At 46.2% G+C, this 22,877-nt stretch overlaps 6 protein-coding genes across 6 annotated transcripts; 2 read left to right on the top strand and 4 right to left on the bottom strand.

Annotated features, from left to right (window-relative positions):
* Positions 1 to 647: 647 nt before the first annotated feature.
* On the top strand, positions 648 to 1,567 carry F5147DRAFT_654655 (uncharacterized protein; the record flags this gene model as incomplete). The annotated part of the gene is made up of 6 exons (XM_041433896.1): positions 648 to 664; positions 754 to 852; positions 938 to 951; positions 1,139 to 1,307; positions 1,359 to 1,485; positions 1,553 to 1,567. 6 exons carry the CDS (start codon positions 648 to 650, stop codon positions 1,565 to 1,567), a joined length of 441 nt encoding a protein of 146 aa, XP_041290645.1.
* A 481-nt stretch (positions 1,568 to 2,048) lies between these two features.
* Positions 2,049 to 2,497, bottom strand: F5147DRAFT_775874 (uncharacterized protein; the record flags this gene model as incomplete). The annotated part of the gene is made up of 2 exons (XM_041441789.1): positions 2,049 to 2,175; positions 2,232 to 2,497. 2 exons carry the CDS (start codon positions 2,495 to 2,497, stop codon positions 2,049 to 2,051), a joined length of 393 nt encoding a protein of 130 aa, XP_041290644.1.
* A 1,728-nt stretch (positions 2,498 to 4,225) lies between these two features.
* On the top strand, positions 4,226 to 7,278 carry F5147DRAFT_746673 (uncharacterized protein; the record flags this gene model as incomplete). The annotated part of the gene is made up of 10 exons (XM_041439873.1): positions 4,226 to 4,291; positions 4,341 to 4,700; positions 4,766 to 4,959; positions 5,009 to 5,174; positions 5,226 to 5,374; positions 5,431 to 6,011; positions 6,070 to 6,208; positions 6,259 to 6,379; positions 6,542 to 6,896; positions 6,944 to 7,278. The coding sequence occupies 10 exons, from the start codon at positions 4,226 to 4,228 to the stop codon at positions 7,276 to 7,278; spliced, it is 2,466 nt and encodes an 821-aa protein (XP_041290643.1).
* Positions 7,279 to 9,128: 1,850 nt separating this feature from the next.
* Positions 9,129 to 10,570, bottom strand: F5147DRAFT_775871 (uncharacterized protein; the record flags this gene model as incomplete). The annotated part of the gene is made up of 7 exons (XM_041441788.1): positions 9,129 to 9,287; positions 9,340 to 9,411; positions 9,463 to 9,582; positions 9,650 to 9,841; positions 9,900 to 10,067; positions 10,126 to 10,537; positions 10,566 to 10,570. 7 exons carry the CDS (start codon positions 10,568 to 10,570, stop codon positions 9,129 to 9,131), a joined length of 1,128 nt encoding a protein of 375 aa, XP_041290642.1.
* A 4,707-nt stretch (positions 10,571 to 15,277) lies between these two features.
* Positions 15,278 to 16,003, bottom strand: F5147DRAFT_746672 (uncharacterized protein; the record flags this gene model as incomplete). The annotated part of the gene is made up of 3 exons (XM_041439872.1): positions 15,278 to 15,624; positions 15,664 to 15,899; positions 15,957 to 16,003. 3 exons carry the CDS (start codon positions 16,001 to 16,003, stop codon positions 15,278 to 15,280), a joined length of 630 nt encoding a protein of 209 aa, XP_041290641.1.
* Positions 16,004 to 19,710: 3,707 nt separating this feature from the next.
* F5147DRAFT_775869 (uncharacterized protein) lies at positions 19,711 to 22,739 on the bottom strand (the record flags this gene model as incomplete). Its single annotated transcript, XM_041441787.1, has 7 exons — positions 19,711 to 20,109; positions 20,171 to 20,343; positions 20,384 to 20,799; positions 20,857 to 20,939; positions 21,778 to 22,082; positions 22,137 to 22,225; positions 22,303 to 22,739. 7 exons carry the CDS (start codon positions 22,737 to 22,739, stop codon positions 19,711 to 19,713), a joined length of 1,902 nt encoding a protein of 633 aa, XP_041290640.1.
* Positions 22,740 to 22,877: the final 138 nt, after the last annotated feature.

Raw genomic sequence — 22,877 nt, 5'->3', positions numbered from 1 at the left:
TCACCGAATGATGAAGTTTCAGCCCAGGAAAAAAACTTGTTAGAGCATGTCACTGGGTACACCATTCAAATTGAATTCAAAACTTATTGTGGTCTTACGTGGCACGATCATGATCACTGGTAGTACTAATTGCCAGGTCGTGACCACCACTGGGTGAAAATATGCATGGTCCATACCTTCACATGTAATGTTGTTCTGAAAAAGATCAGCCCAACCCATAGCAACAAATGTTGAGCCACAAGGTGGACCTGAGGGACATAGACGCTGTAGGAAGCGCCACCGAAGCCGCGGCAGACTCGGAAGCACTTGATCATCAAAGCAGGGCCTGGACCGGAAGGTAACAGTGCTTCAACCTAGTGAGTCATCGGTGCATACCAGCAGTTAGTTCATATGAATACTTACCTGTAAATATTCTGTGAGCACCAGTGTTTGAACATCATTGACTTATGGATGACTCGGAGTCAGCCTGTGAGAGTGCTTGCTTATGTGAGGAATTAGTAAAGTTAGTAATCGGTACATTGAAATACAGTCAATTAATACGGTCCTACCATGCTACTAGTTTGCAGTGATATCTCCTCCAGACATACCATCATGCAATGAATCGGTTGAAGTATGATGTATACTAGTAGCTCGGTCATGTCTGCTGCATGTTCAGCATGAAAATGTAAGCATAGTTCATTCTGAACCGGACAAATGCAACTTGAAACTGATTGCGGTCCTACCATGATTATGATTAGTAGTACTACTTTCCAGGTCAAAGCTATTAAGGTCCGACCTATATGTCCAACCTACTCCGGTGATGATTAAGGACTACTCATATCACAATAAGTCACTGAATAATGACTTGGAAAGGTCAGTTCACTCCAAACATGACTTGAAACTTCAATATTGACTCGCAGATTAAGGTCCAACCAATAACGCTCCACTTACGCTGCAGCAATACTTTAGCAGGTGCGTGCCCATCATCTCACAAAGAGCAGATGTGCTGATTATCATCCATGCCATGCACCGCACTTACAATTAGTTATATCTACAGCATTTGCAGTGTAGTACTCAGCACCATGGGCCATCAACATTTGAACAGAGGCTCGTAATTAATACAGTCCAATGAATCAATGGAGGCTCATAATTAATACAGTCCAACAAATCGAAGCTTCTGAAGCTCTCTTTGATTTCCTCTTTTTTTCTCTCTCCATACCAAACGACACTGTTGCTTCACCATACCCTATGGCCCCTCCAATCAAATACAAAACCAACGTGGCTAAGCTTCAAGCTATGAAAGCAAAGTGTTCCCGGTACTATGCTAAGTAAGTATCATCTATTTCATTTAGCCTACAATGCCCTGATCACAGATGCAGGTGCCGTGAAGAGATTCTTGCAAAAAGGAGGGAGAAATACCACATCAACAAAAACCGTCAAAAGGATGATGACGGCAGTGACAACAAGCACACGGGTGATGACTTGGATAAGGGTGGCGACGAGTGTGTGAGCGATGAATCAATGTACGTGCTAAATATTACTATCGTCGCTGTGTTTTTAATATAAATATTAGAGATACATTAGCTGATTGTATCGCCATGGTCAAATATGCCAAGGACGACTTCATGCAGCATATTAAATCTCCACAATTATTCACCTTGGGCATCTTTGCTGAATACGTGAAGTCTATCCCAGATGCTCCCGGAAGCCATGGAGATAGAGAAATTCTCAAGCATGTGATGTCAAGCATTGAGGACCTCCTTGACAGGGCTAGTTGAGGACAAGATGGTATCCTTCAACTATGTGGGGTTTGTGATGAGTGGTGAGCCACAGATCAGGTGTGCAGGAGCATGAGGGACACCATTGCTATGGTGGAAGACATCTATTGTCATGTGCTCAGCGATGGAGATGCTGAGTTAGCAGTAGTTCATTTACTCAAGGGATTCTTGTACCAGAACTACACAGAATTTTGAGTAGGCTCAAGAGGCTTACGCACTAATGTCACTTTGAATTGCATATTTCACATTGAGATTCACGCTTCGCTACTATGTAAAAGCTTCAGGTATACATTACATCAACACCTCCGTTTCACCACGGTCAATCGCCTCTTCCATCAACTGAATGCCTTCGGCTACTGAGCGGACCTTCGAAAAAGAGGCCCTGCTCATGCCGGTCACATGGGAGGAGGTCTGTTGCCTGTTGGCGAATCCCTAATCAGCTGCTGTGGTTCTGAAATAATGTGAATCACTTACCAAGTAGAGAATATGCCAATGCAGCGGCCATGAGTCACCCAGTAGAAGGGTCCCATAGCGTCAGCCACTGGCACATGGTAGGTCACATTGACCTGAGGCACTACAGCCAGTGGAGCAGGCACTAACACAGGTGACACAGTGATAGCTGGAACAGGAGTTGATGCTGGAATGGGTGAAGCTGATGCCGAAGTGGTTGAAACAGCGCTGATAGCAGAAACAGCGGCAACCAACACATTCTGGACCACATCGTGGATCTTGGAGGTCATGTCAGACGCTTGATGCCTGTTACGACTAGGATAGGTCTTCTTGACACAAGCGTGAATGTGTCTGGTGGGATGTCGAGGGTGTCTTACAAGTCGATCGAAGGTTGACAGGTCTCTCCATCTATCTCGGTAAGGTAGGTGCCTCATCGAGATGAAGGTCTAGTGAGAATACGGCTAAGGCATGGGGAGCGACTTAGAAGTGCAATCGGAGGTTCAAAGGAGCAAGTTGTTTAGACAAGCTGGTTCAAGGTGAACCTAGTTCTGAGATACAACCTAGTAGATTAAAGTAAAGAACTAATACAATAATCTGTCTACTTATATACACTGTACATAAGGGTTCAAGCTCAGTCTGTATCTGAGGATCTATGCGAGTCATGGTGAGTCAGAGATAAGAGTACATGAGGTCAACCATGAGGATCAGATAAGGTACATGAGGCTTAACCTCCAATCAAGCATGAGGCACCTGCTGGTGCTCCGGATCTACATGAGGCGGCATGAGGCAACGTGCACTGGTCTAGGTGTCCATGAGGCATACAGCCTCTGGGAATCAGGTACAAGGCCTTCTAGGCCAGGGGCGGTGTCACAGCGGTCTAGACCGCTGTCGTTCTAAGTTCTAGCGGCATGTTGCCACATTGGGAGTCTAGCAGAGCGGGGGCATCTGTGGATGTTATGGTAGACTGTAACAATGCCCAGTGATGTTCATTTGGGCCAAGAGCGCAATGAGACTATCTGTAGAACACCATTAAGAAGCAGGGCGCGCTTGGGGACATTGTTGCTTACCAGTGCCATTACCACCATTACCGTCAGCAATGTGCGCCGCAGACACAACATCTATCCTGCTAGTAAGAAGCTGAGTGTGCTTGGGGACATCATTGCTTACCAGTGCCATTACCATCATCACCATCAGCAATGGGTGCTGCAGGCACAGCATCTATCGTGCTCGTGGAGATCATCATTGGGTGTAAGTGGGAGGAGAATTGATGTTGGAAGTTTGAACTGACCTCTGGCTTTTTGTACTAGGAGAGCCATCCATATTGGGTGATCCAAAAACCTTCAAATAACCAGTTCTTGCATTGCAGTTCGTGAGTTCAATGAGTCATTGCAGTTCGATGAGTCTGAGTTCAATGAGTTGCAAGCATCTGTCACACAAACGTATCACATTGTATTACACCTTCTCATGCGCAAGCCCATTGCCTGAGAGATGCTACCTACTAGGAGTTCTCGACAAGTCAATAATCAAAAACGACCCAAGCTGAATCACTATGTACCACCGTCTACCTCACAGTTGCAAGATACTGTCCATACCGCCTTCATATTTTCAGGACGTCGAGATGGGAATATGCAGGTGTCTGCTGGCCATTTGATTTGTTGCACGTCACCTTCGTCCACACTCCAGTCTTTCCAATTTGCAGGGCCTGAGGACAGAAGCACCGAGTTTGATTTTGTGATGTTTGATGAACCTTCAATGTCCATGGATGCTGGCAAAGATGGAACAATGGCTCAAAGTCAGAAACACAAGCGCACAGCTGGTGTGAGTGGTCGTTACTATTGCTGTTTCTTTAGCTTACTCGCTGTCCTTGTCAGGACAATCCCCTCCTTGTTTGGATAAAGGAACATGATGCCTATCTCTCAGAGATTATCCGGTTGGATGGACATGGTGAAAATGCTAGGGACACATGTCCAGGCTGTTGCACTGATTCTGCAAGATTCCGATGTTAGGATTGTGATGATATGCAACTGTACTGTGGTAAATGCTCACTGGCAAATCATGCCCGGTCTCCCACCCATCGCATACAGGTATGTGATATTGATTGAGAAAGATCAAAATTTATTTATTTATTTGCAGAAATGGAACAGCGTATTCTTTGAGGTATCTTCTTTGAAGACATTAGGCCTCCAAGTGCAACTTGGGCATTCCATCGGTCAACCATGCATCCTCCCACAGTGGGCATTTAATGACAACTTCGTGCTGATAGATACAAACAGAATACACGAAATAGGCCTCGACTTCTGCGGTTGTGAAACATCCGAGAGATACATCAAACAACTACTTCGCCATGGATGGTTCCCTTCAACATCGACTGACCCTAGGACAGCATCAACATTTCGACTTTTGCACTACTATCAAATTCTATCTTTCGAGTCGAAGGCATCGGCTTATGAGTTCTATCATTCCCTTGTTCGACTGACAGATAATACAGGAATGGTGAAACACATGCCAGTACGCCTATATCTACACATGCTCCTTCATTTTCTTATAGTCTACTTTAGGATCGTTATGACAGATTCATGCAGATGGTTCGTGAGTGGCGGCATCTCACAATGCTGAAACGTTTCGGACGTGGTCACGATCCCAGTGGCATAGATGGTACATTGCAGGGCGAATGTGTAGTTCTATGTCCAGTGTGTCCACAGCCAGGGAACAATCTACCTGATGGCTGGCAAACTGCTACAAAAGCAAAATGGTGCATAGTACTACGGAAATTGATCACAATGTAAGCCTGATGTCTTTAGGTGGTTGTATGCAGTATTTTTAGCAATCGACGCGAACTTTCGGTTGAAGAGACGGAACATATCAAGTGATCAAGCAGACCCAAGCCTTTCGAAAGGCTGGGTGTACTTTGTCGACAAGAAGGACTACAAGGCCTTCCTGGCTGAACATCTTACTGATGTGCAGGAGGTATGTGACATACTGATTAATAAATTGATGTCTACTCACAATGTCTTACAGAAAAGCATGTGTTCAAGTCACAACACTGTCAATATGGCAGATACAAAACAGTTACAAGGGCTTACGGCTACAGGCGTGGGGACAGTAGACTGTGCTCATCATAATTTTAAATGGCCAAATGGAGTCTGGGATCTGCAGAAAGGTGAGAAGTAAGTCACACTCTCGCTTTGCTCGTACATTCCATGTCTTATCATGCACTTGACAGGTACATCAACATGGATTACTTATTTTTCTCAACTTTGCGTGGTATGCAGCTTGAAATGCTTAATGTGTCATACGACATTGCATGCCAATGGCACAAAAACCTCTGGGCCCACATGAAGTCATTCCCTCAATCCCATGGCTTAGACTATCTCAGCAAGGTCATACACTTCTTTGTACCAAAATTCCACCTCCCCGCACATGTTGCAAAATGTCAGATGATCTTCTCATTTAACTTCACGCGTTTTGTTGGCCGGACGGATGGTGAAGCCCCGGAGAGGGGCTGGTCGAATATCAACCCCGTGGCATCAAGTACGAAAGCAATGGGTCCTGGTTGTTGTTGTGACACGCTGGACGACCACTTCAGAGATTGGAATTGGAAAAAGACTGTCGGGTTGGGCGCGTCTCTCCTGTACAAGATGAAGGATGCTCTCGCTGAGAAGGCTGCGCATGCACTCGCATTTGAGGAATTTGACGCTGTCATCACTCTCGAGCATCACTCTGCATGGTTAGCAGAAATGCAAGCTTGGGAGGATAATCCAAATGACACGTCGATCTCTAATCCACTCAAGGCCAAAGCCATGGGTGAGTATTTTCTGTTATTATACAGTTACCTTGGACTAATGATTATGATTTTGTCTAGCTATAATGCAAGCAGGAGTAAGGCTAAAGCTTGCGGAGCTGGAGGCTGAGGAGCTTCAGCAAGGTATAGACTCCTCTTTGCACCCAGAAATTTCGCCTAGCATGCTCATTGCTTCTGGCATAGACCTGGAAGAGGAACAGTAAGTAATTGCCCTCTGACGGTCATAAATAAGCTGACATACTTTGGAAGGCATCGTCTGGCCAATATCACTGAGTCGATGGGTCAACATGCTACCGACACGCAGAAAGGCAGTCTCATGCAGATGCGGAACTCACTTCGTTGTAGGATCAATATGTGGCAACGTACACAGGTCCTTTACCTCCCGGCCATTCAAGGCCTTATTAATTAGGCAGCCGCATGTGAAGGCCATGAGAATGCTCAATGTATACACCTGTGGTTACCTTCACAGCTGGGAACCAAGCCATGCAATCCACACCTATGAGATGATGAATGGCAATTGCGCTATGTGCAGGCCCATGATGCGCTAGAAGAACTTCGGCAGTGTCTACGGATTCACTGCTCCTTACTGACATTCAAAAGGGAATGGGTGCGTGGTCAAGGTGCAAATACTCATGCTCAGAATGCCCTTGCCTGCATCCACCGAAGGCGCACGGCCTGCGCAAAAAGATACCAGTCAGCGTGGATGGTGCTCAAGAGCCTAGCTACAATCATGAAGAAGAACAGTTGGCAGGGCAGGTTGGAGGAACTGGCAGACGATCACGTCAAGCCCCTCATGGACCCATATGCTACTGGTGAAGGGAGACATCATGTATTGTGGATTTGGATAATGGATGGTGTTGATCATGGTGATGATGGTGATGACGATGGTAAGCACTCGTCATGGTCTATATTTTGCAAACTAACATACTATAAGGTGTGCGAATTGAGTGGTGCAAAAGCCATGCGAGGGCACTGCAATGGTTGGAAGAGGTGGAATTACTCAGGGAAGAGATGCGCAGGGTGCTGGAATTTTTTACCTGGCAGCAAGCATGGTGGGAAGAACAGGGAAAGGCATGCATTGGGGTTTGTGCCACTGACATCGAAGGTTTGCGAGCTTATGCTGCCCGACAGGCTAACATCCGTTGCAGGCTTGCAGACCATTTTTGTGTCCTATGGGCACCCTTTCTTTCGCTGGAAGGTCCCATTGACCCGCCACCTGAGTTGGCCAAACATTCATTACCGGACCTCATGATTCCTGACACTCCCTAACCTACTTCTGCGCTGTACCTGATTGCTGTTCCTAGTAGTGTACCTGATGTTCAATCCATCACCGGCTGTTATTTGACGTTCAAAGTGAATTAAGTTGCTGAAGACTCGACTGAAAAATTGACCGAAATACAAATGACCAAGCTGCAAAAGCAAACCAAAAACGATTAAATCTTGACTGACTTTATTGCCTTGCTGACCAATATCATTTCTGTCACCCCAGTTACGTGTCACTGATGTTCAACGTTCATTTCTTACATCTACTGTTATGGTTATCGGATGGTGCTTGTAGCTCTGCCCTCCTCACTTAGTAACTGCCTTTGGTGTGCTGGGTGGTGAACAGTGTAAATAGGTGGAGCTTGCACTGGCCTAATCATGTCTCCCGCCTCTTATGAGCCTTCTCAATTCTCAATCACTTCCTCCACGTCTAGTGCTGGCCCCTTTATACTGGCCCCATTCACCAAGCATACACATATAAACCTGCATGCCTTCCTTGTCCGAGGTTCTAACTCAACTTGGCTTACAAAGTCTAGACTCTGACTGGTACCACAAAGTAAGTAATTATTATTGTATACTCCCCCCGTCTTCTGATTTGACATCCTGAGTTGTCAAGCCTTTTGTAGGCCTACTACCTAGCGACTCAGTAGGCCACACATGCTCGGAGATGCTTTCTCAATGATCTTGGTTGTTGGCCTGTCTGGGAAACCGTTCAACAGCACATCGAGATTCCTGAACCACAACGAATTCCCTCCCTGAACCTGCTCAAATTTGGTGAGATAACTTCAAACATCCCTCTTCGGTGATTAAACATGTGGCCATCACAGATGTCTCATGGACATGAACCCCAGCTTGGGTCGAGCTGACATATCCTAGCATACACCACAATCATGCATCCTTTTTGTCTCTCGCATCACTCGGGTTTGTAGAAACTCGCTCGAAAAGCCTGGAATTATCCTAATGAATCGTCCTTCTCCTCAGCACTAGGTTTCCCTTCCTCCAGACGATCACGTATTATCCTTCGATTTCCTTTACTACATAAGCACCCATCATACAGGCCAACTCCTCCTGTGAGTGAAAGTTTTGGGTATAGGTTGCTCTACAGATCTAACTTTAGTGTATATTAATCCACATGCACTACGGTGACTTCAGCCAGCAATGCAAGGAGTTCCCAGTGGATCAGTGCTTTGCCCCATTGTCTGTCATTGCACGCAGGGTGTCTAAGGTGCAAGAAGAGCTTCGCACACGAAAAGGGATTGAGGCTACACGTGTATCATGATGAGTGACGAAAGGGCCCGGAGTGATGGTCAGATGCTAGGGTGTTGGGGTGGATGTGGGTAGATTATGCAGTGGAGCAGACAGAGGTGATCTATGGAAAATGGTGAGCCAATTAGATGTCATATTTTCATTCTGACGCTAAAAGTTGTGGCTGTTACCAAGCATCCGGTGCTCCTCGACGCTATCATTCAGTCGAATGGAACCTTCATTGGCACTCGTGGTTCTAACAACTGGTATTCCAACAGCTGTGCTCGTAAACTTGAGAGATCATTTCTGGAGGGTAACAAAAGTGCAGTGTTATTTGAGACTGGTATGACAGTACAATATGATGGTGCAAAGGTACAATAAGACAATGTGAAGGTACGATTAGAGCTTGAATTGAAGAGTAGTTCATACAGAAGTCAGTATAAAGAACACGGGAGAGATTTTGTATCAGTCTTTGCAGGATGGAAATGACGCGAGCGATTAGTACAACATAGTAAAGGGAATGAGCTTGAGTGTCAAACACTGAGAAAAAAAGCATGTCAAGGGGGCTTGCACAATCACTAGAGAGCAGTAAAATCTTCTCCGCCACAGGATCACATCAAATTTGAATGGATCCAAACATCAAACCATGTGACCAGCCTTCCATCATCATTAGGTGGTAGCGCTTCAGTGATATACTTGATGAGGGTGGAATTCAAGGCAACCTCAATGTCACCTGTGCACGTATGTGCAAACAGTGGTAAGGGCTCAGGCTGTTGAGATCTTAGTTAGCAGTAAGTAGACACCGGAGGGAATATCACAAACCTTCCAATCAGAAGATGCATTCTGCAGAATAAAGTGAGCTTTTGTGTCCAGGAGGTCTGAGACGAATGAAAGCTGTATTACGGAAATGAGCACAGAGAATGAAAAGTGGGTTTTCAGGTGCACCTTTATCTCCCAGTATTTTCTATGAGGCATCAATTGCGACCCTGTGCAAAATCTCATAAAGAGACATGAACGAAGAGTTGGGTCGTCCTTGTCCTTGTTTCGCTCAGATTCAGCCATAAACTTATATAAGTTTGGATGGTCAGGGTGACCGACGCTGTGGAGATATCTGGAAAGCTTATGTATGAACATTGGTGGGTTGTATGGCCTGCAACTGTCGTGAGATCGCAAGAGAGTCCTCGGGAGTTGAGGTGCTGGAATATCTCCGATCGATATTGGATGATGCGCTCCTAAAGGCAATCTTGCTTATAACACACGTAGGACCTCGAATCATTCTCCCATAGCAACCAGGGAGAATGGTCTTATAACAATCACAGAGTGTCTGTTTATAGGCCAATGTTAGTCTGGTGGTGAACAGGTGATGGCACCCTAAAACTTACATCACACAGGCTTTGTGTGTCAGAGACACGGATATTAAATCCTTGTTTAAAGTTGGTCATTGCTGAGGATGTTGCAGCGCCCATGTCTCCAAATAATATAGCAGAGTAGAATGCTTCTGTAAGTGAGCGCCACCTGTCATTTGATACAGCTTCCAGGATCTCAGATGGCTGGATGGGTGTGATAAGTCATTGTGAACCTTAGTCACTGCGAGGCCAAAAGACTTACACTTGCATCAAGGTGATCAATGCCGAGTGTTGTAATGTCTGATCCAATAAAAATTTCGGTGGTGGCAGGAACAGTCAATGCCCATTTTTTCAGTAGCCCCATAGAATCAGGAAGCACCTGACCTATAAGTTCAAGATCAAAAAGCCCATCATAACCTGCAATACAAAATATGATGATGGCAGGGGAGAGGGGGTGCGGCCCATGTCCAGTAAGGAAGAGATGAGCAGCAGCAAGAAAGCCGAATGCCTCATTATCTGCTTGATGGTGAGGAGTGCAGACTACACTGGTGGTGTTGAGATTGAAGTAACCAGCGTGACCATCCCGTCGTCTGCACAGCTTGGCATCCTCACACATGTCAGTGAGAGCATGTTCAAAAACAGCACACATAACACCAGGACCGACACCAGGATCCCTAATGGCATATCATCAGTACACTGCACGACATGTAACACAATTACTCCAAGCTCACACATTGAACAATACATCAGGAAAAAAAATATTTCAATAGTCCGAGTTGCTTATGGTGACATCTTGTGGGAGGCGAGGTACCTTTCCGGTCATCTGTGCCCGAGTCCAGGTAATGAGACCTTTGGCAGTGGTTTCGGTGTCAGGACCTCTAACAGATATCTGAACAGTACTTGATGGTGACCGCTGGCTACCACTACCGGCAGAGAGGGAACGCCCATCTGGGAGAATCGGCTGCCAGAGATCCCTGGTGGTCCATTGCCATTCTTCAATCTCTTGTAGTGCATCAAGCTGTCCAATCTGTAGGGAAATTTGGGAGCTGGTCGGCGCTGAAGGTGCAGCTACTGCCAGTGAATCGGATGCAAGTATCAAAGGCACATCTACTGCCATATCGGTTGACATTCTGGGTGAGCTGGTACGACGTCCATCTGATGCAAAGGAGGAGGGCTGAAGAAGTGATGCAAGTGAAGGCACATCTACCACCATCTGAGTTGACATAGTTGGCGGTGTAGTAAAAAGCCCGGCTGATATGATGGAGGACGTCTGAGGAAATAATGCAGGTCGTTAGTGTCATTGATGGTGAGAATAAAGATGGTCGTTTAAAACTTACCTGTGGACAAACTGTACTACAACCAGGCTCCTCAGATAATTCTCTCAAATCAGAAGTACTAAAGCAGTCCATTGCCCTTCTTGCAAGACAGTAGTGGCGACCTTGTGGGAGTGCCAACTGCAAAGGTAAATTGCCACTGACATTTCCAATCATTGGACCTAAAGACAATGATACAAATAGTAAGTACAGTCCAATATTGTTGTGAGCAGGAACCTACACAGGAAGAGTAATGGGTTGGCATCAATGGGGTTCTCGATTTTGGACGCGACAGAGTGTAAATAATTAATTGTCAAAAGCTGCCCAGGAACGTCAGCTGGCTTCATTAGACGTGAACCATCTGCCTTGTTGTTACTGGGCACAAGGAACTGCAGCCCAGTCTGTGAGATATCATTACTTGCATTCCCAAAGATGAGATCGATCGGGGGGGTTTCAAGTACAAGCTGTCGTGATTGCAAATGCAAGGAGATCTGGGTGGTAATTTGATGCCAAACTGGCTCATCGGCATTTGAAGTCATAACTGGGACCATTGAAGAGAGTCCAAAGCACGACAGTTGGGTTATTAATGATGCCAACTTTGATGGGAAAATAGTGCATTTGCCGATAAGTGGATCATAGTCATCACGAGTCAAAATCTGGTAGTATATAGATTCGAGTCAGTATCAAGTTGTTGACAATGTAAAACACTTATGCTAAACGGCAATATTATGACATTGAATGCAGCAGATGTACCTGATGGTAGAGTAGAAGCAGATCCATAGCTTTGCCTGGGATGTGTGCTATGGCTAGCAGCCTTTCGGACACCAGTGGCACCAAAAATGCTGCCAGTAGTGCCAGCTCTTGGACGCTGTGCTTCATAATGGTTACGGCGCCTTTCATTGGCAGTCTGGTTGGGTTTGGTCAGCGGGGTAGTGCGTTGCCATGGCATAATGGCATGTAATGTTTGCGGACTTGGAGAGACCATGATACTAGTGTGTTGAGTTGAGGATGGGGGCTGCAAGTGTACGGCACGGTGATGGGCAATCCAGGCTTGACCACAGGTGTTTCCACTAGCTGTCTGAGTAACACAGTGCTCTTGAGGATTAATTGGCGGTGATTGAGACTACAGATAAATTTCAGCACACAAGGTCAATACACAATGTGACCGTCATGGTGCAAATGACCTACCGAAAACCTCATGCAGCCAGTTGTTGGACATCCTCCCTTGTCAGGGAGAACAGGTTGAGTGGGGGCCTGAGGAGCCATAGTGTCTTCATGGTCTTTGTAAGAATGGTCACAGAAGCAAATATTCATAGAACCAGGGGAAACCATGTCCTTCATGAAGTCTACACAGAAATATTTCTGGCAATGTCCTTGCTGTGCTGCAAGTTGGGAGGTCATCATATCAAGTTTAGACAGGGACGATGATGAGAGAAAAAATGAGTTTATGAGCAGGGCCAAACTCTTGTCTCCTTCACAGAATATCACAGAACGTGATTTAATATGACATGACAGTGAGCTTTGATAGAAGACATAGACATACTAGTAGTATCATACAACCTACTATTGAATTTGCCCAGGCTCGAGTCAACTATCAACATGTTACACCATTTGGTGATTTCATGAGAGACCCATGGTGCGATGTAGATGCTGGATAGACCAAGCATAGACAGGGTAAGAGTCATTAGCGCCAGGCAAGCGCAGGCATAGGAAGCATTTGGCAACTCGCCGAGCACATGGACACATCATGCAACCATGTGTGATCTTGCTTCTATTCTTCCATCAAATCACCCATATGCACCAAACATGGAAAGGGAAGATCATTCAAGATTCTTATTGAGCCTCAACATGGCATCCTCTCCAGATGTCGCCTGACAAGGGTCAACTGGTCACTGGCGGCCTGTGTCATCATCTATGACCTCCATATGTCAGTGCTCCCGATGTCTGGCAAGTGTGATCACAGGTGTTCCGTCTATGCTCAGATGACTCATGGTCAAGCTGGAAGTCTCTGGGGAAGTAGATATACTTGCGATTGGCACCTTCTCAAGTGTTTGGATGTGTTCGTGCAACTCCAGGTTTTCACATTCTTGTTCAAGTTGTTCAGGGAAGCAGAATCAACTATTAGAACTTCAGCAAGCATTCAAGGTGGAGTACAATTGCAAAAAGAGGACTAGAGACATGGAGATAAGCAAACAATGCACTGCAAATAGGAGATTGTTGAGTGCTTAAGCAATTTGGACTCCATGTAGAGCACGCACAGGTGTGTTCACGCGAATTGCATTGCTCTCAGATGACAGGCCTGATATTAGTGAATTGAATTGCCAAAGGACTAGGAGTAGAGGGACACGGGCATAAGTGAACAAAGCATGCTAATAGGAAAATGTGAGACACAGATTGGGCCCTGTCTTGCATTGCAGCCACTTTGACAACATAAGGATGTGTTTGGCATCGCAAGAGTTCAATCTATTTGGTGATGTGGGGCCAAGAGCAGAAGAGTGAGGACAGGCGACCAATGAGTACATAAAATCCTACTATTTTGATGTGGCCTGGTTTCACGGCATTTCCTCTTGTTCTGTGGGAAGTTGGAGGAGGTGACAGCCTGGTGTGAAAGTGGAGAGAGGCTGTTGAAACCTTCTGTGAGGGAACAGCATGAGGTACCACAGGCTGCACCCGTACCCCCACCCTGTGGAAATCCATACCGCAATGTGGTAGGAGGTTAGCAATGGGGTGAAGGTTGTGACGGCAGTGTATGGTATGATGCCACTTGGTGCGGGAAGTAGAAATGGGTGTGGGGAGGTTGTCGGAGGCTGTAGGAACAAAAAGAGAGGTACTGTTACATGCACCGGCAGAGAGCACCTCCACACGAGTGTATGTAGATGAGTACCGGGAGGGTGCAGCTGTGTGCAGAAGAGAGAGGCACAGCACAGTGTACACAGCACAAAAGTGAAAATAAGGCCAAACCTGGTCGAACACAGTAGTTTGAACAGATGACTCACCTCTCCCATGAGTTGGGCCTCAGCCTTGTAATCAGGGTGCAGCGACCGCACAACATTTCCTGCACGCCAAATCTCCTGGTCGTCGATCTCCTTCAGCTCTTTGGTAAGATCACCAGCGCCAGAATTCATCCAAGTCTGTTGGAGGATAAAGCGGTGGGTGGTGCTGGTGGTGGAGCTGATGTGGCCCCATGAAGCTATGGGAGGCGAAATTGAAAGCAGTGCTGCACAGGATGATGGGAGATGAGAGGGTGGGCATGATGATAGCGGGTGTCCAAGCGTCGACGAGGCAGTGCTGAGGATACGCTTGTGCCCTCTTGCCCTCAATCAGCCATGTCGCAGGTGGATAGCATTGGAAGGTGGAAGCTAACCTCGTGAGCAGGACAGCAGATGAGTGATGGATGTTCAAGCACAAGGACTTGTGACTCGAAAGTAGAGCCCATGTGCCATTTCCACAGCAGAATGAGTCGGATTCAGTCGACAATAGCAGCACGTGGCAATGTGGACAACGGCAGTTCCATGTAGGCGGCACAATCAGAGGAGGAGGGTATTGTCGAAGCAGAACCCACCATGGCACAGGCACTTGTTGAAGAGTCACACGAGGAGTACATTCTCATTCTGACAAAGGTGAAGGGGATAAAGAAGATAGAGGGGACAAATTGGCTGGTTGTGAACTGCATCAACGTGTGACTGAGGTGCCGAACAATGATGCACTCACTCGTCAGCTGACGTCGCAGAGCAGCACGCTGTTGATAACGCATGCAATGAAGCATGTTTTCATTCTGGAGATACTGAGGATCAGTGCGGGCAGCACGCCTCCACTGTCGATGATGTTCACGACTGTTGCCAACAAGTTCAGAAGAGCCTCTGGAAACTTTGCCGACAACAATGAGAGTAGGCACGGCTCTGCCACTATCTGTATTGCATATCCTAAACATAATCAATGAATTGTATCAGCAAGTCAATAACAACCTCATGCGATGCACATCGACACAACACAGTTCAAGAGAAAGCTGTTCATCTGCCAGTTCCTGATTACATTGGGCAAGGAACAAAATAGTAATTCGCATTTCCGGTGAAGGCACACAAGAGCGACATGATACCATGGTCAACCACCAAACATATCCCCACAGAACTGAAGTGCACTGTTCCAAAGTAGTCTTCGAGAGTCCATGCTACATGATTGAGAGGATTGAGAGGAATGTAAATACTCTGAGAGGTGGTTTAACTGCTTGGCTGAAAGTGGGGAATCGACTTCGGGAACAGTCACATCTGAGAAGTGCTGCGGGTGTTGGGACACAAAGGGATTGTCGCCAAGTTCATCTGGTCGATTATGAAGGGAATGGTGAGCTAACACATGTGGATCATCAATGGCATCCCAGTTGATGCCGTAAGAGGTTGGGTCTTTGAGCTCTTCATCCTGAGGTTCCAGGTTGCCATCAAACCCCCAAATCCCTTTCTCCAGCATCCCAAAGAAAAACAAGTCTCAAGGACTGGCGTCGCAAGCATCGCATAGTGTGATAACATGATTATTCCAAGATTCAGCCCATTCCATGGCATCTTCGTTGATCGCATCAAGAAACAAATAGTGTAATAACCAGATGTGTGATTTGATGTCTGGGTCAAGCCTATCATGTTGCTCGAGGTCCTGGAAAAAATATTTCCACTTGCCACCAAACCCGCTGCTAAGGTCACACCAGAGGCGTTCAATCCGAACGTTATGAACACTTCTATCGAAGAATACATGATAAATCAATACAATTTGAAACGAAACTATGAAGACAAACCTTCCCCAAATGTGGGACCCTCGACCTAAACCTCTCTGTGTCTCCATGTACTCAGCAACTCGCAAATTTTCCGTGCCATGATCACCTCGAACACGACTAGGAAGTCCATGGACTTCAATCAGGTCAAGGAAAAGCTCAAGGACAGTGTCTGCTCGGTTATTATTGCTAGCCTGAATGCCTGTGACAAGGCATGAGTATCCATCAATGAATGCATGGAATACTACATGGTAGCGGATAAGGCCTAATAGTACACCATTAATACACACGATGAGCTGTTAAGATAATAAGGTATTGACTTACTATGGTGGCCATCGTGGTGACACAAGGAATTAGGCCCAGGAACACTGTATACCCTTCGCTGGATATGACACAGTCCAAATGCACCATGTACGGATGGCCCATGAACTTGCGCATATGACTCCTGGATGCGCCGATGGGGGACATGATGTCCAAGATGCTTCATGTGATCGTTGATCATATGATGTCCAAAAGCTGGGAAAGTCTCAAGTATTTGTCTCGTAATGGCATCAAGCTCATCATCACTGAGCCCCGAGTGATCTCTGTTTGCTGTAGTGAAAAAGTGTGTTGTGTTTCCTTCCTCGTCAGTATAGTCAACATAGACAGGCGGACCTGGTTCAGCCAGACCATACTCCAACGCTCTATGCTGGATTGTTCGAGGTGCACATCCAAAGACAGATGCCAGATGGGTTGAACCACACATGCTCAATGAGATTTCGAGGAGCTCAGGTTCAATATCTATCTGTGGTCGTCCTTGTCGACCAGTATGAGCTGTGTGGGAGAGTTGAGGTGGGTCTTGGTCTGGAGGGTCTACTGACAGATGAACGGCATCATCGAGGGCATTAACCACATCAGCAAAACCCTAAATTTATCACAGCTGCCCAAGCCACTAACAGTATCTTACAGCATCTTACAGCAGCGCAGGCACCCGTAGTGATGTGTGGTGATATATTTATAGCAACTTACAGCATCTTGTAGTGTATTACAGACAGTAGTGTTACATGATCGAGGCAGTACTACATAGCATACTACAGTGAGCCGGTCTGCTACTCTGGTACTAGGAAGTGGTTTCAAACTTGATAAAATTAAACCCTGAGTATTGGAATTTTTGAAACTGGAACAGGATTCAGACTGAAACCGCACTTGAAATTTTCAAGTGTACTAGTAGTATATAAAACAAACTGCAATAGTACTACTACTAGAGTACAATTCCACGTTACTATATCCAAAGGGTATAAGTAGTAGTAGTGAGTACTAGTAGTACTACTATGATGCATGAATTGTTGCGATCATGATGTACAACAACTAATACACACACTCCAAGTCCAATCCTGCAGCCTCAGATTTGAATGTCATGGATGGAGTCACGCTCGCAGATCCTGCCAGTAAAAAATGTGTAAGTGGAAGTGGTTAGATAAAAACAACTAATTACTGGTACCTGGTACCCAAGTTGAGTCTCCTTCTGGCCTGAGTGTACTAGTGTCAACTTGACTACTATAGATTGACGACGGCATTTTCAAGGCTTAGAGTCCTCATATAAAGTGATGCCACCTTTGTGGACAGAATGGCATACAAAGCCAATGTCAATATTAGCATCCTCCAGCATCCTCTCAGCCACTGTAGCCTTAAATTTGTAGAGTTTCCCAAGTGCAGTGTTCTCCTTTAGAATGCAATCTGCTAATGTCTTCTCTGCAAGGCAAACATCTCATTGTGCTCGGGTTGCATTCAAGACTAGCTGTGCTTTGAGTTCATTAGTCGTGCAGTCGGTGTCGCTGGGGTCTGTAAGTTCCTAAGGGACATCGTCATTCAGATACTGCATGTCATTACCTATGAACTTACACTCAGGGTGTCTTCACAGTACTCATCCTCGTCTTCATGGTCCTGGTCTTCGCGGTCTGGCTGTGTCATTGCTGGTAATTTGGGCAATGGGATACTTTTCACGCTGAACCTATAATGTGCAATGCTTGGTGGCATGCTGGTGAAATGATGCAATAATGCAGGGGATTGGCAGTTTCGGAGCGTGCCCATAGCCCTGGGAGTTCCAACTTGAGTGTTCTTGAAGTTTGAAGCCCCTTGTGTGCTAGGTAGGGTTTTTTGCGAGAGATGGTGTCAGAGGAGATAGTAGTAGTAGTGTTCACAGGTCCGGGTATGCTGGACAACCCAGAAGGCAGAATGCTCAGCGAAATACTATCTCCAGCCTGAGCACGATGTGACGCTCAGACCCGCGTTGGGCGGGAACAAGTGTCTTTTGATACTCATATCAAGGCCTATAGAAACTCGTTGGATCCATGTCATTCCAGTCCTACTCTAGTTCCTTTGGCCGATAGCCAACTGGCATACACCCGCACTCAGATCTGTCCTCTGTCCATGTCCTTTCCGTGTCCGCCTATCTCCATTGGTGCGTGTTCATTTTCTCTCGGGTTGACTAAATGCTATCAAGGGTTATTACATGTAACCGCGTATTCCGTTCCGCACGCGCTCTCTTTACATATTACTTATCTGCCTCGTTTCATCGCTACAGTTCTCGCCTACGGGTTCTGGATGCTCATGCAGTAGGATAAAGTCTCGTGTGCTACATACAGTATGGTACTTCTCTTCCCTCGGACGTTACCTTTGTTTTGCGGAGTCACTTAGACGTTCCTAGTATTATTTGATCAATTGACAAGCTTTGTTCACTTCTCACTTCGAACCCGTGTGTTCTTGACCGCTCCGAGAACGCGCCTCTAAGGTTCCTTACCTAGGCTCTGCGCGGATCCAAACCGCTCTCGGTTTCCGACTTAGCACTTTTCATACCTAGTTATACCTCGGCCTCAAACCTCGTTTATACCTAGCCGCTACTTGCAGAACCGCGCTTTACCTAGAAACCCGCTGCTCTTTACCTAGGATCCTCTCGCTTTCGTTCATTTCTCATCGCGCACTCACCGGACCCGCGGTCTCACTTTCGCTCTTACCAGCGGACTCGCTTTTCCAAGGTCAACTTAGTTCTATTCCGTTCCGCATTTGCTCCCTTCGCATATTACTTGAAGGAAGTGCTTCATAGCAATCCTCTTGGGTCGAGACAGCACACCCGCACTCAGTTGGATTTATTGGTGCTCTAGCTTTCTTGCTGGCCAGTCACCATTACTTCTTCACAACGATGTGCACTTACAAGGGTCTGAGCCTCGTGTGAGTGTCTTCGGGGACTTGAAAGAGTTTCACTGCTCTTAACAGATGCAGATGTCATAGGCTGGATGTTGGAAGACATTGACTGAGAAGTTGTCGTCACACTGAGCACTCGTGACTGACCAGTGACAGCTCTACTAAGTTGTGATGTGACAATGATTCAAATACAATGTGCACTAGCACTACTAGTAATGCTACTGTAGTCTGATGCGAAGAAGCTACAAGTACACAGACATTGGCGGGTACATTAAGAGCAACATGACAGTATGTAAGCAAGAATGATGGTGACAGGCTGAGTAGAGTAGGCTACAAGTAGTACTAGTAGTACTAGTACTGCAACGAGTGCCCGGGCAATCATCTAAGCTATAATGTGCTATGAGAGCATTGGACAAAATGGACTTCAAACGCGCAAGTGACTCACTATACAGCTCCAGCCTAGAGCCCCGACTTCCCCTTTCCATTTCTGTGAGTCTTTGTCTTTATCTGTCTTGACTTTGACTTCACCTAGGGCTCCTCAACAGGCTTGGTCTTGGCCTTCTTTGCCAAGGGCTCGGATTGCACATCAAGTGAGAGCCTAGAGGGTGAACTTGAACGGGACTGTAAGATCAGACGAGGCAAATGTAGGATCAGATGAGGAGGCCAATGTAGTAGGATCAGACGAGATGGAGGCGGCGATATTCTGATCACCAGTGCGCAAGGATTGGGCAGTCTGTGAGATCTTGTGTTTGCTGTATTTGTGATTGCACCAATCCAAGTAATGGCAGTAAGCTGTGAGATATATGGCGGAAGATATTTGATTGACACCAGCCCCCAAAATGGGCTCGAAAGAGGGATTGGAATCACACACAAGGTAGATTGCAGACTCCTCTAAACTCATCCCTTCCATCAATGAAATGATGTACTCCTTCAACGCATTGGCGCCATCCCTCAGCATGCATTCGACGTCAGACATCTCTACTGTCAGGTAAAGAGTCTGCAGGGAGCAAGCTGGGATTGGAATATAGAAGACTCGGATAGTAATTGTGTAAACGTACCCCCCCTCCAAACGTGTCTGGATTCCTGCTATTAAAATCAAAATGGCCATCCATGCTACATCTGAATACACTGTATCGAACCTCGCTAATGTCGATCCATACATGTGAGTGGAGGGTGACTGGACCAAACTTGAGGTTCTTCTTGATGCGTGCAGGGATGAATTCTTCATATTCTAATATGGGACTCATACTGAAGGGTTTGAGCGGCAATACTCATCTCCTTGGGCTGTTGCCATCTAACCCGCTCTTTGAAGGACATGATCAAGGCAAGATCAATGTCACGATGGCTGTCGCACATGATTCTCAACTTCCACACCATGAAGTCATAGTCTGACGAAAGTCCACATTTGCCAACCCATTTAGAGACAGGCTTCGAAATCTCCATGTCATCCAAACTGTCGTCCTCTGGCGGTTGTGTCATGACAACGATGTGTAAATCTGGGATATTTGTGGTGTCCTTGTTTTGGATGCGGTGGTTGAGGTGTATGGTCACATCGACTGAGAGTTTGTCATATGGAAGAGCATCCATGAATTTGTTGATGGCCTTGGAAAGGTGGGCAGCCGGTTGTTCATGGACAGGGAGGGGAGGCATGATCTGAAGTTCCTGTGTGTCCTCAAAATAGGTGAATCTGTAAACATGTCATGAGTACCATAAGTAGTAAGGGATAGTCAATGACAGCGCGCACTTTGCCCGAACTTCAAAATCTCTCTCTTCAGATGTAAATGCTAATACTGCCATGTACTCTGCAGGTGTGATGCTGGCGATGACCTTGAAAAGTTCCCAAGTCAGATATCGACAACGACAATGATAAGACAACCTATGATAGTGTTTGATTGCAGATTTTGAAGAGCTTCAAGAATAATTGCACAATGCTCTGTAAGATGATGAAGATGATGGATGGTCAGGAAGAAGATTGAGATAAGCAATCTGAGAAATATTAACCTAAGCTTAAGCTGGCTTGATCATCATCTGTGATGTCAAGTCTTGCTTGCATTGGTGCTTTGAGGTCTGCAAGTACTTGTTTGTCTGGAAGTTGCCTGTCTATTGGGAGTGTGATAGTCCTAGTAGATTCTGCTGGTTTCTGAAGTTGTTCAACCTGAAGTAGTGCACACCCCGCTGATGGACTTGGAGAGGAGATTAAGGTACTACTAGTAGGATTGGAAGGTGATTTTGGGAGCCAACCCTTGGATCCAGAGCTCATAGTGAGCTTAGAGTATATGACTGGAAGAGTCATAATGGTAGTGAGAGGCATTGAGACAGTATGACAACAACTGGGCTGTCAATGTGCCACAGCCCAGTCAGTTGTGAGCCCCACCAATGTCAGTTTAGTCAGCTAGAAAAACCACGTGCATCATGAGAAGTAGTGCTCTACAGTGCTGTGGAGCGCTGCCTAGCGCGTCCTGGTACTGCATAGGCTGTTCATGATGTCCAGTGTTGTACAGCAACATATATGTAGTGAAAAATACTAGTAGTACACGATATCTACCAATATTATTCAGTGGTAGTATTCTAGTACCTGAGGCTGCTCTAAAAACTACTAGTAGTACTACGAGTTCGAGATTGCATAGTAAAATTCCTTGTCAATATACTTGTTCAAGAAAAACACCTGTGCAGAGTGAGTACTATTCTCTGCTGTCAGACGGGAATCAGCAGCAGGACCAAAGCGGGGGACGATGTGAGCAAAAGAATGCAGTTGATCCAGTGGGAGTATGTCACCAAAGGGAACCCTTGCTGATTGCATTGCACATTTTAAAATGTGCATGTGTGTCGTGTGTTCCAATGAGCTTCCATGTCGCTGAGGTACAACATCCAGGCATTGAACATAAGCCAGGAAGCATGCAGCCCAAATGGTGGACTTTTGTTGCGGAGGAAGCGGTTGCATAATAAGGTGCACTTCAACAACCGTGTGGCCTGCAAGTTGCTCAGACATCAGACATGGCACACAAGCAGATACTTGAAACACACCTTTAAGCCCACTAGTGGGCCACTGTTGAAGCTTAGTGTCATCAACAGCAAATATTGCAGCGTCATAGCGACCATACTTCCAAGTAGCACTTGGAGGAAATGCATTCACCGTGAGGGCAGGACCAGGAGTCGATTGGCCATGGTATGCTGCATGCTGTATACGTACTTTGAACCAGACCCTGAGGTCATGAAATGGCAGAGAGGAGCTGCATCAGTAATAAGAGCAACCATATAATGCTGCATGTTGTGCTGTGCTCTTCCTGTGACTTGCTTGAGATTTGAAATACCATCCTTGAAGTGTCGGAATGTTGTGAGTTGCTGTAGTACAGAGAAGCGAAAATCCAATTCTTGTGCACCAACAGCTCTAAGACACCACCAAACATCATGGTCATAGAACTCACGATGCCAGTGATGCAGGGCCTCGGGTGTCAGAAATGAAGATGGATCTGCTAGTGGCCAGTTACGCCAGAATGGCGAGGACACACCGTTTAGGCAGAAGAGAGAGCATTCATCAAAGTAGCCTCCGATGTTGAGGGGATCACATTTGATGCTTGCAAGCTGGTCGAGTCGATTTAGCTGTGCGTGGTGGGTGACAGAAGTCATCTCCGAATTCTTTGTACATAGCAAGGGTTACTGGTGAGGTCTTGCCTCAAACACATGCAAGCATGCATGCCTCAGGCATATCAACAATGTATGAAGCCAGGGGTGTAAAGCAATATCTAAGATTCCCAAGCGGGTCTG

This window comes from Suillus discolor (genome assembly GCF_016758755.1).
Source record: "Suillus discolor strain FC423 chromosome Unknown F5147scaffold_43, whole genome shotgun sequence".
NCBI classification, from domain to species: domain Eukaryota; kingdom Fungi; phylum Basidiomycota; class Agaricomycetes; order Boletales; family Suillaceae; genus Suillus; species Suillus discolor.
Note: the sequence above shows the minus strand (reverse complement) of the source record. Positions and strands in the feature narration are given on the sequence as shown.